Below are 21,356 nucleotides of genomic sequence, written 5' to 3'. Positions count from 1 at the left end.
TCAACACAAAATGAACTCAGAGATATTTTTGTAGACTTTTTTATTTATATCATATTGCTTTGTTTGGGTATTTTTTTGTCTGACTTATCTTTTGTTTGTATATCATGGTTTCTGATTTTTTGGGGTTTTTTTTGGGGGGGGGTTCGAGACAGGGTTTCTCTGTGGCTTTGGAGGCTGTCCTGGCACTTGCTCTTGTAGACCAGGCTGGTCTCGAACTCACAGAGATCTGCCTGCCTCTGCCTCCTGATTGCTGGGACTAAAGGCATGCACCACCACAGCCCGGCTTGATTTTGTGTTTTTATGGGTTTTGTTTTGTGTGTGTCTCTGTGTTTATTATTTTTTCTTTTTATGATTCTCATTTGTTTTCCTGCTTACTTGTTTTCTAAAGAACGAGAGAAAGAAGGGATAGCATTGGTGGTGGGGATGATCTGGGAGGAGCTGGGGGAGGGGAAATCATGATTAGAACATATTGAATATATAGAAAAATCATTTTTAGTAAAAATGATATATACATAAAGTTAGCACACCTTAGGTATTTTATTATAGTAACTTATTAGTGTTTATTATTCTAATTATGATGATGACAATTGTTATTTATTATTGTTCCAGGGTCTAATCTGTGATAAGCAAACCCTGTACCACTGAGCTATACACCCAGCCCTGGAATAGATATCTTACATCCATGCTCATAGCTGAATTATTTGTAACAGTCAAAGGGTAGAAACAATCAAAAATTCCATTTGTAGATGAATGAACGTATTTCAGATTCAAAGGACTTATCTTTAGCCTTGCAAATAAGGAACTTTGGTACAAAGTTTCAATGGAGATGAACTTTAAAGGCATTACTCTAATTGACATAAGCTAGGCACAAAAGATTAACATTGTCTCACTCCACTTGCATGACGTTTTCAAATGTTCAAGTTCAAAACCAGAAAGCTAATGCTGGTGAAAGGAAGAGGAAACGGAAAGCCATCATTTAATGAATAAAGAATTTCACTCTGTAAGTGGAAAATTCTGGAGACTTTTTTGTGTGTAACAATACAGATGTACTTAAACACTGCATAACTGCACACTTAGAAAGGGTAAATCTGATCTTATGTTTTGTCACAATTAGCATAAAAAATTAAAAACCAGTAAACACCTGTCTTGGGGTTTCTATTGCTGTGAAGAGACACCATGACCATGGCAACTCTTCTAAATGAAAACATTTAATTGGGGCTGGTTTACAGGTTCTGAGGTTTAATTTATTATTGTCATATCAAGAAGTATGGCAGCATACAGGCAGACATGGTGCTGGAGAAGGAGCAGATAATTCTACATCCAGATGGACAGACTGCAGGAAGGGATAGCAACACTGGGCCTGGCTTGGGCTTCTGGAACTCAAAAGCCCACCCCCCAGTGACGCACTTCCTCCAACAATGTCACACCTCCCAATAGTGCCACTTTCATTCAAACCCCCACAATACCTAATTTTCAGAATTGCCCTCTTTTCAGTTACTGCCACCAGTAGCAGGATTCACCAGGGAAACTGTCATCTCCCTTAGTGTTAACACATTGGTATTCTGTATTTTCCATACTCCCTCTTGGTTCATTTTTCTGCTTTTACCTTCTTCTGACATATTTTATTTATTTTTGTGATTCTTTCATCTGACTAGTTCATTTAGAAAGACACATTTTATTATATTTATTGAGAAGCAAGTTCCTTGTGCTACTTTTCAATGATAAACAACTTGTAAGAGGAGATGTTTCTTTTAGTTCATTGCCTCACATGTTTTAAAATTTTTTTAAATATTTTATTTATTTATTATGTATACAACATTCTGCTTCCATATATATCTGCACACCAGAAGAGGGCACCAGATCTCATAACGGATGGTTGTGAGCCACCATGTGGTTGCTGGGAATTGAACTCAGGACCTCTGGAAGAGCAGTCAGTGCTCTTAACCTCTGAGCCATCTCTCCAGCCTGCCTCATATGTTTTAGGCCATGGTCAGTTGGCCTCATAGTCTCTAGGCCTGTGGTTAAGCAGAACAAAGTATCAGAGAGTGTGTAGAAAAAGGCAGGAGGAAGCTGGGCGTTGGTGGTACATGCCTTTAATCCCAGCACTTGGGAGGCAGAGGCAGGTGGATCTCTGTGAGTTTGAGGCCAGCCTGGTTTCCAGAGCGAGTGCCAAATTAGGCTCCAAAGCTACACAGAGAAACCCTGTCTCGGGAAAACCAAAAAAAAAAAAAAAAAAAAGGCAGGAGGAAAGGTGTTTTCCTTATGGCTGAAACAGAGCGAAAGGGGGAAGAAAGGCCATGGTCTTTATATATATATATTTCATTATATATAAAGGCTAGAATCCTGAAATGTGATTATATTTGCTGTGTTGCTCTGTAAATATAAGGAAAGCTGTGGGTGTGCCATATATATATATACACATACACACACACACACACACACACACATATATATATATTCAGAATACATGTGCAAATTTGTCAAATGGAGTTGGTTTCCCCTATGGTACTATGAATTTTAAAAAAGATATTTTAACAAATTATAGGTTAATAGGAAATCTCTACTTTTGTAGTCATTTTTCTCAAATAATAGAAATAAACTTTAGATTAAGAAATACATGGGGAAATGAGTGAATAGTGTATTTTTCAGCATTGAAGAGCAGGTAGAAAGGGGAACTTCTATAGTACCTGGAGAATCTGACTAAATGGATTTCTACCTAAGCTATTAAGGAATAATAACTAAAAGATGATCATTTATCTCCTACAATGGCCTTTCGAATACAACAGGAAAAAAGCCCAGGCAGAGGGAATTGTGCAACAAGTTTTGGTATTATACTGAAAATTATCAGCATTTAAATTTTCTCCTCTTTACATTAATCACGTATCTGTTAGTTCAGGGGAAAGTGGACACTCCCCCCACCCACCCCACCCCCACGCATTATGTTTATGCATAATCAGCCCCAAAAGGTAGAGACAATAGCACAGTTTAATTATACATAAAGGACCTACCTACACATTGTCATTTGTAAGCAATTTTTGTATAGGCACCATAGATCAACAGGATTATGCACTTTAAAATGTGAGGTAACAAGGCATTTAAAAATAACCAAGGTTTAAGGCTACTGCTCTGCTATCACTGACTGCATAAACCTTCAATTTAGTTGGAAATATATGGAACAGACGAGATACTTTTGCAACGGTTGAATAAGATATTATGATGCCAGAAATACAGCTGTCCCCAGGCAGTTAAGCTCTTCACTGAGTTTCTTTACTATTGCTTTTGAGCAGGGGATTGTTTGTTACTATAGGTCACTCAAGGATCGGACTTCCCTGAAAAATTAATGCACACTTTATTAACGTGGGAGAAAAATAGTGATATTTTGGAACTGTTACTTGGAAGAAGGGGCAGAAAAACTTGCTAATTTTTTTTTAAAAGAAAGGTCTTGCCTGGCTCTTGCTGATTTGGTGCACAAACCCCACGGATATTAAAAGACACACAACTTGACAAGCTGGAACGGCCTTCCTGTCTTGCAAAGTCTTTCCTGAAACCACACTATGCAAGCGTAAGCCTTAAATTGTTTTACGGGCAGTCCCGGCCATAGATTGGCGTGTTCCTCGGTTTTCTACAAGCCTTCACCTCTGCCTGGAGATGGGGTAGTCAGCCAGTTCTAGCACGCGGTCTCTTCTGCTCCCGGAGCTGCCCTCTTCCAACATGGCGCCACAGGAGGCGGGTCTCACTCGTCGGCTCCCCGGGTTCCGGCGCCGTGAGTTTTGGTTCCGGAGTAACAGCGTTTTAGCAGCCTCCTTCCTCCTCTCGCCACCACCTCCGCCGCCGGGACGCGGGCCTTCGTCTGCCGAGTCCGCACGCCCCGCACCCTCCGGTTCCGGCTGCGGCCCGGGGTCCGCCCCCTGACCTCGCGGTCCCGGGCTCTCCGGTCTAGTGGAGGGGCAGGTGCTCCTCCCTAACATCCCCGACCCAGCCAGAGGCACCCAGCCACCCTCCCCTTGCCCACCCAGCCGCCCCGGACTGCAGGACACTGGCTGATGTATTTCCCCTAAACCAGGCCGTTGCTCTGCTGTCTCCTTTTACTCACATGGACTTCAAAATGCTTTTCGGTTCTGTTTTGTCCACTTTTGTAACTCCAGGACCTTCCGCTCTATGCTAATACCTTTTGGCCGGTACCCCTTCCCCAGTGCATCCATCCACAGAGATACTCAAACTCCACAGGACCTGGGCCTGGTTCGGGGCCTGCGAGCTCCCTCCTGATCGTTCCTCTTCACTTCTCCCACCTTCCTGCTCCCTGCTTTTATCGTTTGTGTCGTGTCCCTCGTTCCCCTTGTCATTTCTTGGGGCTCCTCCTAAGCAGGGGCTAGTCGGTATCCCTTATCCCAGGATGTGAGACCTTTTAACCTGTAATGCTGTGGCTGGCCCTTGGCCCCTTCCCTGCTATGGAGAATCAAGTGCTGGTGATTCGGATCAAGATTCCAAATAGTGGCGCGGTGGACTGGACCGTGCACTCCGGGCCGCAGTTACTCTTCAGGGATGTGCTGGTGAGTGGTGATTTTAGTGGCCAAATTCCAGCATTGGGGCTTAAGGATCACTGGAGTGGCCGGAGCTGGCCCCTGGAGGGGTCATCTTACTTGTTTCACCCACAGTATCGATTAATTGCATTCACTGAAAACTGGTAAATGTGCAGGGTCCTGGGGAAATAGATGAATCCGATTGAACCCCTGCCCTTAGGAAGCTCACAACCTGAACTGGGACTTAGACACCATGCAAGCAACTGGGGTATAAAGAGATGAATTTTTTTTTTTAAGTTTCTTTTCCTTTCTTTCTTTCTTTCTTTCTTTCTTTCTTTCTTTCTTCTTTCTTTCCATCTCCTCCTCCTCCTCCTCCTTCTCCTCCTCCTCCTCCTCCTCCTCTCCTCCTTCTTCTTTTTTTTGAATTTACTCTCAAGTGTTTGAGAAACATCCCTGCCCTCATTTTATCCCTGTCACTGCAGAGTTCCCTGAACTTGTGACATGTTGTGAAAAGGAAACCAGGGCAACCTTAATTTACAATATTTAAGCAAACCTTAGATATCTTTGATTGAAAGACATAAACTTAACTGTCGATAAGAAAAAAAAAATGCTGCTTGTTAAAACCGCAGCACACCATCTCATGGCCGGGGTGCAGGGGGCCAGCTCAATTTCAGAGATGCCAAGTGTTGAGGGAAAATGTGCATCTTAGCATCAACAGGGCATTACCTTGGGATACTCAGAATATATTTCACACAAAGTTATAAAGGTTAGTGTAGTTGGATCCTAGAGCCCATATGTACTATATATTATATAGTACTATATGTATGTATATATGTACTGAGTAGAGAGTAAAAGGTTCTTTCCTGGAATTATTGCTCCTTAGGTTGAGTGCTAAAACTCCAGCTTTCTTATTTAGTATGTGTTTGTATGTGTGTGTAGATGTATGTGCATGCATGTTGAGATCAGAGATCAAGCTGTCCACCTTGTATTTTGAGACAGGGATGGCTAGCTAGCAAGCCCCACCTGTTTTAACATCCCCAGTGCTGAGATTACAAGCGTATATACCACCATGCTTGGGCCACCTCTCAAGCCTCCACCACTTGGCTTTTTTACATGGTTTCTGGGGATCAAACTCAGGCCCTCATGTTTGCATGGCAAACACTTGGCTAGCTGAGCCATCTCCCTGGCCCCCAAACTTACTTACTTCTGCATACTATAGTTTCCCCACATACTGCAGCCCATGTGCATCTTTCTAGTCATTTGATATTAACAGGGTGCAGTATATTCACTTTATACATCGAGTAACTCAGAGACAGAATTGGATGTACCAGGAAGAATGTTCTAACAGACCAACAGTCTAGTCTGACTAGACTGTTACTATATATGTGCATGAATACATACATACATATATATATATGCTTACAAAATGAAATTATATGTATAAAATTTCATTTTGAAAGCTAGATGCCAGTGACCACCTAGGCCATGCAGGCTTTAAGGTGCCTAGGACAATACTGTGGCACCTATAGTAAGCTAGCAGCCTCCAGTCTTTAACACCAAATGCCATCCTTTCCCTGCATCTGGTGCCCTTTACACACATGCCCACTGATAATTTCCTTTCCTCATAAGCCCACGCAGCCCTCATCACTGTCTTTAGCTCCACCTTGATTGGCCTGACACCTGTGTCCTTTTTTGCAGCACCCTCACGAGCTTCCTGTGTCCCACCTATCCAGAGTTACTGTTAGTCCTCCCAGGTACCCAGGCCGTGCCTCCACTTTGCTTTTTCTTTAGCTGGCCAACTGTCACCTGTCCTTCCACACCAAGCTTCACTTTCCCTCTGTTAATGTTGGTCAGGTAGCCACATTGGTATTCCTATGTCCATTCCTGTGGCAAAGCATACATTCAGTCATGATTATTTGCTTGTCCGTTCTTTTAGAGGGTAAACTTCTGGAGGAGAGGGCAGTGAGATGGCTTGTGGGTAAAAGTACATACTGTGCAAGCCTGACAATCTGAGTTCAGTCCATGGAACCCATGGGAGAACCAACTCCTGGAAGTTGTCTTCTGATTTGCACACATGTTCATCCATGTTTACTTTGACATGCACATGTTTATAAAATAAATGAAAGACTTTAAAAAGAACATTTATCTTTAAAAAACCCAACTCAGATGTGTGCAATTATAATTTATGCAGATCACTGGCTTCCTTTTTTTTTTTTTAGAGACAGGGTGCCATGTTGCTCAACCTGATCTCAAATTGCCCATTTTATGAAGAATAACTTTGAACTCCTCATCCCCCTGCCTCTACTTCTTGAATGCTGGGTGAGCACTAGATTCCGAGTCAGGCAGTTTGGACTTTACTGCCAGTTGTGCCACTAGCTTGGCATGCCTCTATCTCTCTGAGCCTGAGTTTCCTTATTTTTAAATAGGGACACGTACATCAAGACTTGTGAAGATGAAGCACACAGAAAGTGCTCTATAAATGTTGACACTGTCATGTAAGGGATAGGACCTGACTCTTTTTCTCACTACTCCCAGGAGACATTACATTGGTGGCCCACCATTAGGGCTCAGAGTTGTATGCTGGGATATTTTGCTCATGAAAACAGCTGGAACACATTTGTCAGTAAGAGCCAACAAAGAACTTAGAACTAGTCTGTGCTGTGTCATAGTGCTGTTTCATGACAAGTCTGGCAGGGTGTCACCTAAGGTCCTTGTCGTCTGCTCTCCCACTTCACCTCGTCTCTTCAATCAGAAAAGACAAAACCCCAAAGAAGTCAGCATCTCTGGCTTGGAACCTTAAACTTTAAGGCCGTGTGAAACTTGGATGGCCCCTTTGTCTAACCTGAGCCCTTTCTCACACTTCCCAGTTCTCAGAAGAGGAAGCTGTATCCTGGAAGGGGAAGGGCCTTGCAGAGCCATAAAGCTAGTTTTTGGCAAAACCTAACACAGAAGCGAGAGCAGAGTTTAATCACCAAGTCAGAGTGATTGAGTATCTGAGACCGAAGTCAGTAGTTGAAGATTCTGATTGCTAGTTTTCCCAATGGCTGGAAGACCCTGTGCAGGTCACTCATCCTGTCCTCTCCGGGTTTGCCTGTTGCCTGTGTCTCCAGGAACTAAATGCAGTGTGAAGGAAGCCAAAACCAAGGGCAGAGACACTGGGGTCTGTTGTCCTTCAGCCTCCTTTCTCCTCATTCCTGGAGACAGTCTCCAGTTCTAGGAATTGTGTGTAGGGCTGGGTTGATTAGTGTGAGGGACAGGAGAGTCAGCTTTCTCTTTATATCCTGTCTTGAAGTCCCACTTCCTGTTATACCCCATTTGTGACATTTCTGTCCAAATTGAATCCGTGATCCTTTCTTCCTCTTGAGTGTCAGAATTTTTTCCTTGTTGTGACAAGATTCCTAACAAAAGCCACTCAGGGAAGAAAAGTTTTATTTTCACTCACAGTTTGAGGGTTTGACAGGGAAGGCAGGAACGTAGGAGCAGGAGGCAGCTGGTCACATTGCATCAGCAGTCAGGAAGCATAGAACAATGAATGCTGTTCAGTTCATGACCATGGAATGGTGTCTCCATGTTGAAGGTGTGCCTTCCCACCTCAGTTAACACAATATAGAAACTCCCTCACATGACCAGAGGTCTGCCTCTTAAGTGCTTCTGGGTCCCGTCTGGTTGACAGGCAATGTTAAATGATCACCGTGAACAAACACTGTTTGCTATTAACATCTTTCATTTGGCTCTTTTTGTTACAAGAAGTGCTTTCTGTTGCCTGTCTTATCTCAGAAAACAAATTATAGCCTTGCTGAAGTCAAGAGCCAACTCTTAACCTGCACTAACTTACAAAGCTCCTGACATGCTACAGAGACTCTCTTACATCTCTTCTGTTAGGTATTTGTCTGACTGAGAGGAAGAAAGAAAAATCAAGAAATGATCACTGTCAAGATGTGTCAATTTAAATTTTCTCTTGAAAACACCTTTAGGTAAAGAAAATTTTACATTTTTTGAAGATAGCAGGAATTCCCCTGGAAACAAGTGCAAAATAAGCTCTTAAAGTAAACTGGAAATGTACATAAAGCCATTAAATGTGCCCTACTAAAAAATGGCCAATAGAAGGGCCGGAGAGACAGTCTTGCCACTCTAGCTGAGTACAGGCTTCTGTCCTTCCCCCTGGACTTCCTGTGTACTTAATTCGGTAGCCAGTGTATAGCTAGCTCCCTGTTAAGGGATGGTTGCTACCTATGAATGTGTAGAAAGTATTTCCTAATCCTAAAATTTTGTTTTCTCATTTCCCCACAAAGTTGATGTTTCATTTGCCAAGATTAGAGTCAGAGAAAACATCACCTCTTTTTGACTGATGAATAAGGGCTACCTAGGATAGTTCTTCTCCCTGACCAATTTTTTTTTTAATGCACAGATTTATTTTTTGGAAAAAAAAAAGAGGAAAAAGAAGTGCCAAGATGATTATGCAAATTGGCACTGCAGCAAATGCTCCTAAAGAATTGCCTTCAGAAGGAAGTTGCAGCCTCTACTCTGCTAAGTGCCCTGCTTTGGAAGGGCTGTGGGCTCCCTGCTGAGAAACACTGCCAGCCAGCTTTGTCAGCTGGCTGCCTGGTGCTAGTTCTGGCACAGCCTGGGCATGGGAGGGCCATCATTGCAGAGTTCCTGGGGAGAAATGAGTTCTGCAAGGCTTTTGCAGTGGGATTGGACATGATAGAGGGCCTCTTTTCCCAGAACTTAGGTGTTCTGTGCCTCTTCGATTTAGTTGCCCTGCAGACTATTTTTTAGTATTTTCAACTTTAGAGACTCATTTACATACTAATATCAGATTATATACACCTTCCAGGGGTTCCTCCACCCCCCCAAAAAAATTAACTTGATCCAGCAATGTCAAGTATGTTTCCATTGCTTAGGAGTAAAGGTTGATGTGAACCTTATTACCCTCAGCTGCATATCATCACAGAAACTTGTTTGCTAAAACTACTACTATGAGAGCAAGGCACTGCGTGGTCTTTACAGATCAGGAACCACATTTATTGAATTCTACAATGTATCATGTGTCAAGCTTATGTTTATTACATTATTTAGTTTTCACATTACCCTTTCAGTGTCACTGGATCCAATTTGGAAAATAATGAGAATGAGGCTCAGAGTAGTTAAGTATAAATGTTTTCCAGGTTGTACATCTAATAGTAGGAACCCAAACCTAAGGTGGTCTAACTCTTAAGCCTCTTTCCCTTCCTCTAATATAAGAAACTGTGTGTGTGAGAGAGAGAGGGGGGGTGAGAGAGGGGGAAAGAAAAAGAGAGAGGTGCACTGTTGAATTGAGAGTAAAAGATTGTCTTTAATACAATTTGAAGGGTTTCTAATCCCTTTTTCCTGAACATAGAGATTTAAACTTTCTGGGTAAGTGTGATTGTTAGCTCATGTTTCTATAGTTTATGCCATCATTTCAAAAATCCTTCCCAGTTTCCCCTATTTTCTCTTGGACTTGCCACATGTTGGCAATAAAGAAGATGGCTAATTGTGCTTCTTTATTCTTTCTTTGTTTAGGATGTGATAGGCCAGGTTCTGCCTGAAGCAACGACGACAGCGTTTGAATGTGAGTCTGGCTTGTGTGCTCTCCCGATTCTTTCTTTCTGCAGTGATATTTCATATGCTTTATGGGTTGCATTACTTTCAAAACTGACAAAAACAGATTATTTATGATCATCATATGGTACATTTAAATATTTATAAATTAATGCAAGTTTAATGATGATACTGAACTGAGTAATATTTTCTTATTTAATCATATCTTGGGTGTGCATATCTCTACAATATAGCTTTAATTACCAACATGACCTTTATCTGCTCTTCTCATTGTTATAATAGTGCGGGGCAAAATGAAACGTGTAAACTACCTGTAGAGCAATGATTGTTGATGAAGAGGTTTTAATCCTTTAGTGCTTTAGGACATAGCAGCAGAGGAAAGCTCTCGAGAGCAGTGTGTGCAATGATTCTGTTTCATTGGAGTTTGGCTTCCCTGCTAGATGATGAGAGGGGCACTTCTGTCCTGAATCCTCTGCTCTCCATTGAACTGGCTTTTGTGGACAGGGCTGGGATGTGCTAGGAAACTGGTTTGAATACAGTCCAGGTCGTTGCAAGGGAAGTCCCAATGCTTGTCTAGTAGTAGTGTAGGGCCTCAGGTGCTGAGAAGGGTAAAGAAAGTCAGGGTTTGGGATTGTGGTCTCGACCTTTTTTTGAAAATGGGGCCATGAGCTGAGGAGATTGCTCAGTGGATAAAACACTTGTTGTGCCATCGTGAGAACCTGAGTTTGAATACGCAGAACCCATGCAAAAGCTGAGCATAGTAGCACACATTTGTAACCCCAGTGCTCCTATGGCAAAAGAAGAGATAGAGACAGCAGGTCCAGGTAGTTGTGGGGCCAGTTAGCCTGATGCAGCCAGCAAACAACAGAAAAGAGACCCTGTCTTAGACAAGCTAGAAAGTGAAGACCAATGGTTATTGCTGGGGTCTGACCTCCATACATGTGCTGTGTGGTTATGCTCACACACTCTCACACATAGGAACCTGCCCATATGTACCCATGCACACATATACGCATCATACACACATGTGCACATAAAAATATGTGCCACTTTCCAACATGGAAATAATTGCCATTTTCCCCCCACATGACAGTGTGCTTTTGTCCTTGTTTTAAAGATGATCACTGGTAGAGTGTACAGTAAGTAATGACAGTACCGTGCCGTGTCCTTGTTAGAGGACAGTTCGACCATATTAGTAACAGGTAAGCTATGTAGCACTTTTGACTCAGCAGATCTCTCTTGGAAGCTGTCCATCAGAAGCATTGAATGCCCTTGTTGAAACAAGATGTATGTGGTAGGATTATTTTTTGATAGTAAAAAACTAGATGTAAGCAAAATGTCTCTGCAGAGTGTACCAATAAATGATAACATGTCTGTGTTCTGAAGCATGCAGCAGTACCTGAAAAGAGCAAGTTCAGAGTCTAGGTGTTGATACAGAAAGAGACTGGGATTCATTGTTGAATAGAAAAATGATGTGTGTGATGCAATCCCATTTCATCAAAATTCTAGCCTCCTTACCTACCTCATAGGTTTACTGGGGGCAGGAGCTACAGAGGGCCCAATGCAGTGCTTTGTCCCCTGGAATTTGGACATGGACCCTGGGGGGTTAGAGATGAGTAAGTGCACTGCTCACTTTATGTATGTCCCTATTGCTAGAATAGTGTTCAGTAATCAGAACTTGCTTTTTAAAACTACAGTGAGTAGGACTATTAATTACTGTTTTATTAATGGCAGGCTCTTCATGCTATTGAGAAATATATGTATGTATGTATGTATGTATGTATGTATGTATGTATATATATACAGACACACAGACACACAGACACACAGACACACACACACACACACACACACACACACACACACACACACACACACATGAAAAGCTCTGTTTAGACGTCTTTGAGTAGCTAAGGGGGCCTGAGGACAGGAATAGTTCAAGAGTGAGTGTTTGGTGTTCATACGGCTGCCAGATGACTTAACCCATTTTCTTTAGCCTTCACAAGATTCCCATGAGGTATATTGAAGGACTGTTGTTGCTGTTTCAGCCCAAGAAAGGGCATCTCTAAGAACTGAATAGCTTGCTCAGATATGTATAAGTGGAACCTCTGGAGTGCATTCTGGAGCATGTTTTCTCAGTCACTGTGCTGGACTTGTAAGAGTCACCACAGCTGAAGTGTATTCTCTCTTGCTTTCCATAAACACAGCAAAGAGTTTCCTTTTACTTTATTTTAATCAATCTCTGTGTGTGTTGAATGTGTCTGTGTATGCATGTGCCCTCTCATTCCCTACTCAGGCACTTGTGCAAAGCAGATGACAACTCTCAAGAGTCAGTTCTCTCCTTCCATAGTGGGCTCCTGGAATTAAACTCAGGTCATCAGACTTGCACATTCAGGCCTCTCCACTCTGAACCCAAGCCTACTCCACTAGCTTCCAGGTTTAGCATTCATAATAAAGTGTTAATTGTTCTAACTCACGTACTGATGGCTTTCTCTGAGCCAGCCTGTGTACTAGATTCTTCCTGTAGATCATTGCTGGGACTTAATAATCTTTGCAGTGACTCTGCAAAGTAGGAAAATTAGACCTGTGAGGCAACTGGAACTCACAGATGTGAAGGGATTTCCAGGAAGTCACAGAGCCCAGACTCAAACACACACAGTTGTTGGAAGCACTTGGAAATCTCTGAAGCATTGAGAAAAAAATGTTCAGACTTTGAGGTTTCTTCTGTTTCTTTCTTTTTTTTTATTATTATTTTTTTATTTTATTTTGTTTTGTTTTTTTGAGACAGGGTTTCTCTGTCCTGACACTCACTTTGTAGACCAGGCTGGACTTGAACTCACAGAGATCCATCTACTTCTGCCTCCTAAGTGTGGGATTAAAGGTGTGTGCTACCACCGCCCAGCTGAGGTTTCCATTCTTTAATGTCATGTTCTTCCGTATTCTCCAGCAAGGATAGCAATTCTGTATCTGGTTGTTTGTAGATCAGTTCTGCTCATCTGTAGATTACGTCAAGCTTCTCTTCCTCTCTCCTCCCTTCCCTTCCTGCCCCTCCTCCTTTCCCCACCCAGTATTTCTGCCAAGTGCTAGGACTGTGGGCATTTGCCTCAACATCCAACTCTGGACCAGCTATAAGATGAGAAACAAACAAACGCAAAAACCAGTATACACACAGAGAAAAATAATGACAGCATTTGGTTGTTTTTGGCTGGATTATCATAAGCCTAGACTGGCTTTTCTCAGGACTGTTTTTGAGTAGTTCAATTGTCTGACCCCAAAATCTGAACCACTAAGTAGAACCAATATGCAAGAAATAGTTAAGGTTTGGTTTGTAGGTGAATTTTCTGGTTAAGTCTGAGGCATGTTTGGTGGTTTGTGGATGAGTAACCCTCAAATAAATAAAACTTTGTGAAGGGATCATTTAACACTGCAGCGTGTACCCAACCCTGACTCCTCACATTGGGGAGATAGTGTGATAATTACGGAGCAGCAAGAGACAGCACAGAGCTCAAAGCTACCAGTTTTCATAAAGGTAGGGGAAAAAGAGTTGAGAGAATGGGAAAAGAGAAATGTTGCTGATGTCACATTGCTTGGTGCCAGCTTTTATGGGGCTTGTCTCTCCGTGCACTGTTCTCAGAGTGGACAGACCAGCTCCCTTGCAGTACCAGTCACTTCCTTCATTCACTTCTTTGCACTAACTCTGGAGCTCTGGGGGACATGCTTGTTGAGAAGAATCAGTGTCCCGTGTGTCTGTGTTCAAATGAAAATTGTGAAATGCACATGAACTGCAGCTAACTACTGTCCTGTGCTTTGGGATTATCTGTGCTATTGCCTGGACCTTAGATGTGTTTGGTTATGGTGGACAAGTTGAGTTCCAATTCAAATTCCCACCTGTACTGTCCTGAGGGGACAGAGGTTCTACCGTTGCTGTGTTTTCTCTGGTTTTGCTCCCTGGCCTGGTGTTTCCAAGGGAGTTAGGGCTGTGTGGGATAGGAGGGAAGACCCTGTGGGCCATATTCACCCCTGGGGTGGTGGTCCTAAACCTCTTTTCTCTAATTACCCCTGTAGGTTCTTCTTCCACATAATAGAGCGCAAATGAGTACTATTTAGTTAATTTACTCTTTTCACATTTACTTAGTGTGTACTTGGGCACTTGCACGTGCACATGCATGTATACATAGGCCATGTCACACATGTGGAGGTCAAAGGACAACTTGCAGGAATTAGTGTTCTCCTTCCACGACGTGTGTCAGGGACCTAAGTCAGGCTGTCAGGCTCAGTGACCAGTGCCTTAGCCCACTGAGCCAACTTGGTAACCCAAAAGTACTTATTAATATCTAGTGGGCTGTTTGTTTTGTTTTGTTTTTGTTTTTATATTATGGTATATTGTTACAAATTTTAAATAGCTTAGAAACAAAACAGAAAGTCCCCATTTTCTCATTTATTGTTAGCACTTTGTTGAGTTCCTTTCTATGTTGTGCTGATGCATCTTCCCTGCCCTCATTTGCTACCCTGTATTCGACTTCTTTACAGCACTGATGTACACACACACATCAACTTCAGTCTTTGGCTGTGACTTAAATTATTTAATCACTAGATGGACATTGAAGTTTTCACCAACTTTTTAGAACCAGAAAAAATGCAGAAATCAACAGTGGTGGTTTGCTCTTTCCACACTGAGGAAGTTGGCGTGTAGGATGGATTCCTAGGCATTTGAAATCACTGTAGTAAAGAAAACCCTCTGCTCTGAACTTCTGTGGCCATGTTTGCTTTCCAAAAAAGGGACTCATTCACAACCCCCAACAGGTCAGAAAGCCTTTTCTCCACCCTCAGCAACTCGCTAGGTACTAGCACATTTCTTCTCAATGTCAGTTTGATAGGTGGAAAAGTTATTGCTTTTCTCTTTGTATTTCTTTATAATGAGTGTTAGTATCTTTTCATGTGTACTTAATGTCTGTGAACTATTTTTTCATCACCTTTGTCCATGCTGCTTTTAGATTGCCTTTTTCTACTTGATTTGAGAACTTTGTAAAGGAAGAACACTGGTCCTTTGTCTTTATAAGTATTTTCGTCCAGTTTGTTGTTCTTTTTTAGCTTCTTTTGTGCTTTTTATTCTCTCGTCTTTTTTCCATAGAGAAAGTTAAAGTTTTATGTGGGCAAGCTTACCGAATTTTTCAGTATTACTTCTGGATTTGTCATGCTTTAAAAGGTCTCCCACATTTCAGGGTGCTGAAAACATTTACTTGCATTGCTTTTTTTTCTTTCTACATTAATGGGATTTTGCACATACATGTTATGTGTTAAATATACATATTTGTGTGTATCATCAGTTTTTAAAGTCAAAAGCATGAGTTTTTTAATTACCAAGATTGGAAAGATTTTATTTTTTACTATTGTACTATTTACAGTATATTTTGGTGAAAACAGTCAGATGGGGTCCAGTTTTATTTTTCACACAGATATATAGTTGACTCCATGCCAATTATTGAATACTTTGTCTTTTCCCAGATGTGAGAACATTTCTGAGATGAGACTAATTCCATAACCATAAAAATTCCTGTATGTTGCATGTGTGGGCCTAACGGATGCTGTGGGAGCTTGGCACTTATGAAGGCCCAGGGTCCCTGCTGAGTCTCTCAGTTTCATTAGCAGATTAATGAGCGCTCCAACACACCAGGTGATAAACATCAGCCATGCCTGCAGATGCATTTCCTGTGTGTGTCTATTACATGCACATTGCTCCCTGTATTTTTCTTGAGACCAGTGACTGACTATTAGACTGATGTTGTGGGACAGGGAAGTCTCATGGGCAACTTGAAGGATGAGCTTGAAGTTTATCCAGACAAAATGCTGCCTTGTGCTCAGACTCACCGTGTGTTTTCACTTTTCCACCTATGCATGCCTGTAGCCATCCTGTGTCTTCATCCTCCTAGTCAAATTCTGATATAGGGCTTGTAGATGCTGGGAACTGAACTTAGGTCCTCTGGAAGAGTAGCTAGTTTTCCTAACCACTGAGTCATCTCTCCACCCTTCTAATTCTGAAAGTTTTCTATTCCCTCCCTTCCTTCCTTCCTTCCTTCCTTCCTTCCTTCCTTCCTTCCTTCCTTCCTTCCTTCCTTCCTTTTCTTTCTTTTCTTTCTTTCTTTCTATGTGGTTTCTCTGTGTAGTAACTCTGGCTGTCCTGAAATTGGCTCTGTAGAGCAGGCTGTTCTCGAACTCACAGAGATCCCCCTGCCTCTGCCTCTCAAGTGCTGGGATTAAAGGTGTGTGCCACCACCACCCAGCTGAAGAGAGCTTTAATGTGTAGAATTTTGGCTTTTACAAGTCTATAAACTCTTTCTCATGTATAATACTGGTAATTTGCATGAGTATAAAGAAGTTCTTTAAGCAAGCAGTAGACCAGTTGTTCCTGGGGACCAGAGGATAGATCTGCTTACTTTTGAATTCCAGGAAACCCTGCAGCACCAGGCACATGGTAGATTTGAGATTATTTTCTGGAATGCATGGCTGCTAGAAGAAGTGAAATACCTAGAACAAGTTTTTTTGTTTTGTTTTGTTTTTGTTTTTGTTTTTTATCCCATATATCTGCAAACCCATTGAATCTGTCTTCACATAGCATGTGGTCTGTTCTCAAAACTTTAACTTGGCTAAGTGTAGTGGTACACACTATGTCCCAGCAAGTCAACAGCCAGAGGATTGCTTAAACCATGAGTTGTGCCAGCCTGGGGCTTCATAGTGAAACTTTAGCTCTTGGTTGGGGGATGAGGGCACAAAACTCAGAACATCTATAGTTTATTAGGCCATCATCACCCTCATCGGGAGTAAGACAGTAGTCTTCTAGGTTCCTGTCCTAACTTTTCTCTTGTCCACCCAGCAGCCAGGGTGATCCTCCTAGAAGATGAGATCTTAAGCATCAGAAAGCTCCTGTGGTTTTCACCTTACTCAAGAGTGAAAGGCAACTCCTTCAAATGCTCAAGTCCCCGTGTTACACATTGGTCCTGAACCAGTCTCACCATCACTTTTCTGGACTCTTTCTTTCCCCTCTTTGCCTTCTGGTCTAGCTGATCTCACTTCCTTTGTTTCTGGAACATGCCAGGAGTTCTTCCCCTGTGTTAGTTGCTCTTTCTGCCCACAATGTTCTTCCCAAATATCATCTGTGTGTACATGACCCACACCTTCACTTCACCACCTCTGTGCCTGGGCATCACACCTGCCACATAGTAGGCACTTTTTATTTTTGCAAGAAGGAGAAGGAAACAAAGAAACAGGGAAACACTGGAACATTGAGGGGAGGCAAGGAGCTAAATGATATCTCATGGATATGAAGGTGTGACCACAGAAACCTTGGCCTCTTATCCTGCCTAGATCAGTGGACTCCATCCCTGAGAATTGCTCTGAACTTGACATCTTTTCTGGTAATTTCCTGTTGAAGTCTTTTTAACATTTACAACCATGTTTCCAATTCTTACCTGCCATTATTATAGTTCTTTTGGACTCCCACCTGGTACAGAAGGAGCATGACAAATGACACATAACTTATTGCCTTCACTTTCTGTCACTCTTTGTGGAAAGCCCTTCTGAGCTCCTGTCACTGCAGTGGGTGCTGTAGGTTTCTCAGTTTCTGCTGTTTACTCACTAGGCCATTCTGACCACTCCTACCTGAGGTACTGCGCTCCTCAGGGGCCTTTATATGCCTCCTCTAGGTTTGTCTTTCAGATTGCATGTTGCTTCAGATAAAAATCGCAAACAACATATGGCCTGTTATGATTCTCTTTTCCCAAACTCTGCCATTTTGTATATTTGTGACACACTGCAGATTTTGTAAAGATTGCTTCATAATATTTGTTTGCCATCTGCCGTACTCTATTTGGTGTCTTGCTAGGATTTTTGCCTCCATTTTAAGTGACATTAACAAAATCCAGCCAGTACATAGACTTTCCGGTTCTCCTTTTGCTTCCCTAATGTGCTGGAAAATCATATTACTATGCTCCAGGCAACTAGAGGAGTCTGGGATTGTCATTGTGAACCAGTGTGTCAGATCTCTGAGCTCCCCCCCTCCCCAGTTATATCCAGTAATGTTATTTTGGTCAGATGGCAAAGAACCTTCCTTCATGTATAAGACAGAAAAGAACTCAGGTTATATTTTTCTACTCCACTCAGCACCACTTCCTTCTGGAGCTCATAGCAGCAGTTTGTACCTTTCAAACTCTTGGTTCCCTTTTAGTAAGTTCTTAGGATTTAGAACTCCAGTGAGTGTAGTTTTTAAATAGCAGATGCAGTTTGAAAGGCAAATAGCCAGGGTGTTTGCTGGAGCTGTTTGAGTGGGTCTAACTTGTGGGTTAAAGGTATTTCAGGTCACTGTCTACTAAGCTGCTTGGTAGCAGGTCTGCTTTCCTCTTTCACTTGCTTCCCGGACCTGTCATTTAACTGCTTTGGAAAGAGCCGCATCCTCTCTCTAAAGGCTGGGGCGAGTGGTTCATTCCTGAGCCTGCAGTCATGGGGTCAGGGACAGGTTCCATTTCACTTTTTGGCCAGCACCACCTGCATTCTCATGAGTATGGTTACTTTTCCAACCCAGCTTCCCCTTTGACAAGAACAGGGAGTCTTCATTATAGCAGCTAAGTGCAGAAATTAGAGGCTAAAGCAGTCCCCAGAGAAACCAAGACATCCATACTGTTAGGCCATAAGAGCTATTAGTCACCATGTCACATAAGCCTGATTTTTATCACCAGGCTTAATTGGAATGCTTCTTTCAACTGGTCTGAGATCTCCCTCTTGGAGTCAAGACCCCATGCTGTGGGCTAGTGTCAGCACTTCTCTTCCACACCTTCTATCTGCTTAAGTGCCTTGGCGGTGGGGCCTGTCTGTTATGCATGGAGTGCTGCTCTGTGAGGAATTGCTGTGCTAGCTGACTTCCCTGGCAAAAATCCTCAAGCTTATATGGAAACCAGTAGTCCAGAACACTTTGTTTTAAGTAGTCTTAGGTACTTAAGTCGGGTTTGAGATTTAGAGATTCCCCACCCCATTCCATCCCCACCACCACCACTTTCCCTCAATACCTTCAATACCTCCTTATCTTAATTTAGAGAGATAATTATGTAAATGATACTTGGGAATTTATGGCCTTTCATCAGAAGTCATAAAAGGCTCTTCACCTGTTTCACTAAACTCTGAGTGCTTTCCTTTTCTATTCAAGGAAAACTTCCTGAGGTCGTGTGTGTGTGTGTGTGTGTGTGTGTGTGTGTGTGTGTGTGTGTGTGTGTGTGTGTGTGTATGTGTGTCTGTGTGTGTACTTGTGTGTGAGCATGTCTGTGGATGGCACAAGTTGACTACAGATGTCTTTTCTTAGTCTTCTCCATTTTATTTTTATTTTTTAAGATTTGTTTATTTATTTGTTTGTTCGTTTATTATGTATACAGTGTTCTGTCTTCATATATCCCAGCAGGTCAGAAGAGGGCAGCAGATCTCATTATAGATGGTTCTGAGCCACCATGTGGTTGCTGGGAATTGAACTCAGGACCTCTGGAAGAGCAGCCAGTGCTCTTAACCTCTAAGCCATCTCTCCAGCCCCTCCATTTTATTTTTTAAGACAGATTCTCTTACTAAATCTGGAGCTTGACTGGATTGGCTGGCCAGCCAGGCCCAGGGACCCTCCTGTCTCTATGTCCCTAGCACAGGGATTGTATTTGCTTGGAAAGCACTTTACCAACTGAGCTTTTTTACCTGGCTTTCAAGCATAAATACGAAGTGCCTTCATGTGTAGCGGTGCATATATGTTTTCGAGACAGGGTTTCTCTGTGTAGCTTTGGAGCCTATGCCTGGCACTCACTCTGGAGACCAGGCTGGCCTCGAACTCACAGAGATCCGCCTGCCTCTGCCTCCTGAGTGCTGGGATTAAAGGCATGTGCCACCAACGCCTGGCATATATGTTTTTATACTACCTTTTTTCTTCTTCCTTGTCTCCTGAATTTCAGCGGAAACTTCCAACTCAACCTTGAATATGTTAGGTTTTTTTTAAAGATTTATTTTATTTATGTATTTATGTACTCTATTTGCATGTATGCCTGCATGAAAGAAGAGGGTATCAGATTCAATTATAGATGGTTGTGAGCCACCAATAGGGTGCTGGGAATTGAACTCAACTGAGCCATCTCTCCAGCCCTGAGTATGTTAGTTTTAAGACCTGTAGAAAAACATCTTTCTTGTGTTTCTGCTAGGATGCTGCTTCTCTCCAGTTTGTCCTTAGAAAGTCTATATCAAAAACCAAACACAGACAGAAAAAGCAGCTCTTTATGTGTGGAAATCTCTCAGACATGCAGGGATGCATGCAGGAATGTACCTTTTTGATACCAGTGTGGAGGTCCTTACTCTTGGTTGTAGAGTTTTCAGTAGGGGTTCTTAACAGCTTTTAGCTGTTTGGAAATTGACTTGGAGACACTGATTCAATCAGCTTGGAGAACTCTGCAGTATGAGGCTTTGGAAAGAAGACCCTTTGAGAACTGTTGACTCAAGTCACTGAGGGTACCTGAGGGAAATGCTGCCTTCCCTGGTGCTGTCAGTTTGCTGATGGCTACTGAGAACAAAAAGGAACCACTAGTAGTTTGTTTAGTAATAAGCTAATTAGGAAAATCACAGACTCCTTCCCATGGCCTCCATGGCCTTGTCACCAAACAGGAGGATGTCTTAAAAACGTCTTCCTCTGGGTAGGAGGGTATGCCTGTTGGTGTGTAATAGGAGACTTGTATATTGAACCAAATCCCTCTGTTCTTTCGGAGCTGTGCAAACTTACTCTCTTAGGTGAGATGTCCAGTGTGCCAGGTTTGGAATGGACCCATCTAATCAAATCAGTAATTGTATGCCCCCAAGTAAACAGACATATAATGCCAACTGTTTATCAAGTACTCAGACTCTGAGTATCCTGCTGAGGGCCTGCCCCTTCTAAGTTGTTACCAGGGCAGGCTTTTTACATTGCTCATGTTTGGGCATTTTTCTTTGAACTAAGCATTTAAAGCTTCCACATCAGCTGTCAAATGCTCCTGCTCTTGTTAAAATTTTGTTATTACCTTTCTTCCTTCCTTCCTTCCTTCCTTCCTTCCTTCCTTCCTTTCTTTCTTTCTTTCTTTCTTTCTTTCTTTCATCCATCTAGCCATCCATCCATCCGTCCATCCGTCCGTCCATCCATCCCATCCATCCATTGTGTATGCTTGTATGCCTATGGGCAGACATATGCTGGAGCATATGTGCGAAGGCCAGAGG

At 42.4% G+C, this 21,356-nt stretch overlaps 1 protein-coding gene across 6 annotated transcripts in view; it reads left to right on the top strand.

The window, feature by feature from the left end:
* Positions 1-3,824: 3,824 nt before the first annotated feature.
* The window catches only part of Map2k5 (mitogen-activated protein kinase kinase 5), a 225,508-nt gene continuing 207,976 nt past the window's right edge, over positions 3,825-21,356 (top strand). For 3 of the 6 annotated variants that reach the window (XM_027414796.2, XM_027414793.2, XM_027414795.2), the window contains exons 1-2: positions 3,828-4,550; positions 10,065-10,113. In XM_027414796.2, coding sequence (XP_027270597.1) covers positions 4,416-4,550; positions 10,065-10,113 — 184 coding nt within the window. In that variant the 5' untranslated portion in view covers positions 3,828-4,415. Of the gene's footprint in view, positions 4,551-10,064; positions 10,114-21,356 lie in introns of all 6 variants that reach the window. The other 3 variants (XM_035443755.1, XM_027414794.2, XM_027414792.2) reach the window with 3 other exon arrangements.

This window comes from Cricetulus griseus, chromosome 4 (assembly GCF_003668045.3).
Source record: "Cricetulus griseus strain 17A/GY chromosome 4, alternate assembly CriGri-PICRH-1.0, whole genome shotgun sequence".
Lineage (NCBI taxonomy): Eukaryota > Metazoa > Chordata > Mammalia > Rodentia > Cricetidae > Cricetulus > Cricetulus griseus.
The sequence above is the reverse complement of the archived record's forward strand: the minus strand, read 5'-3'. Positions and strand labels throughout refer to the sequence as shown.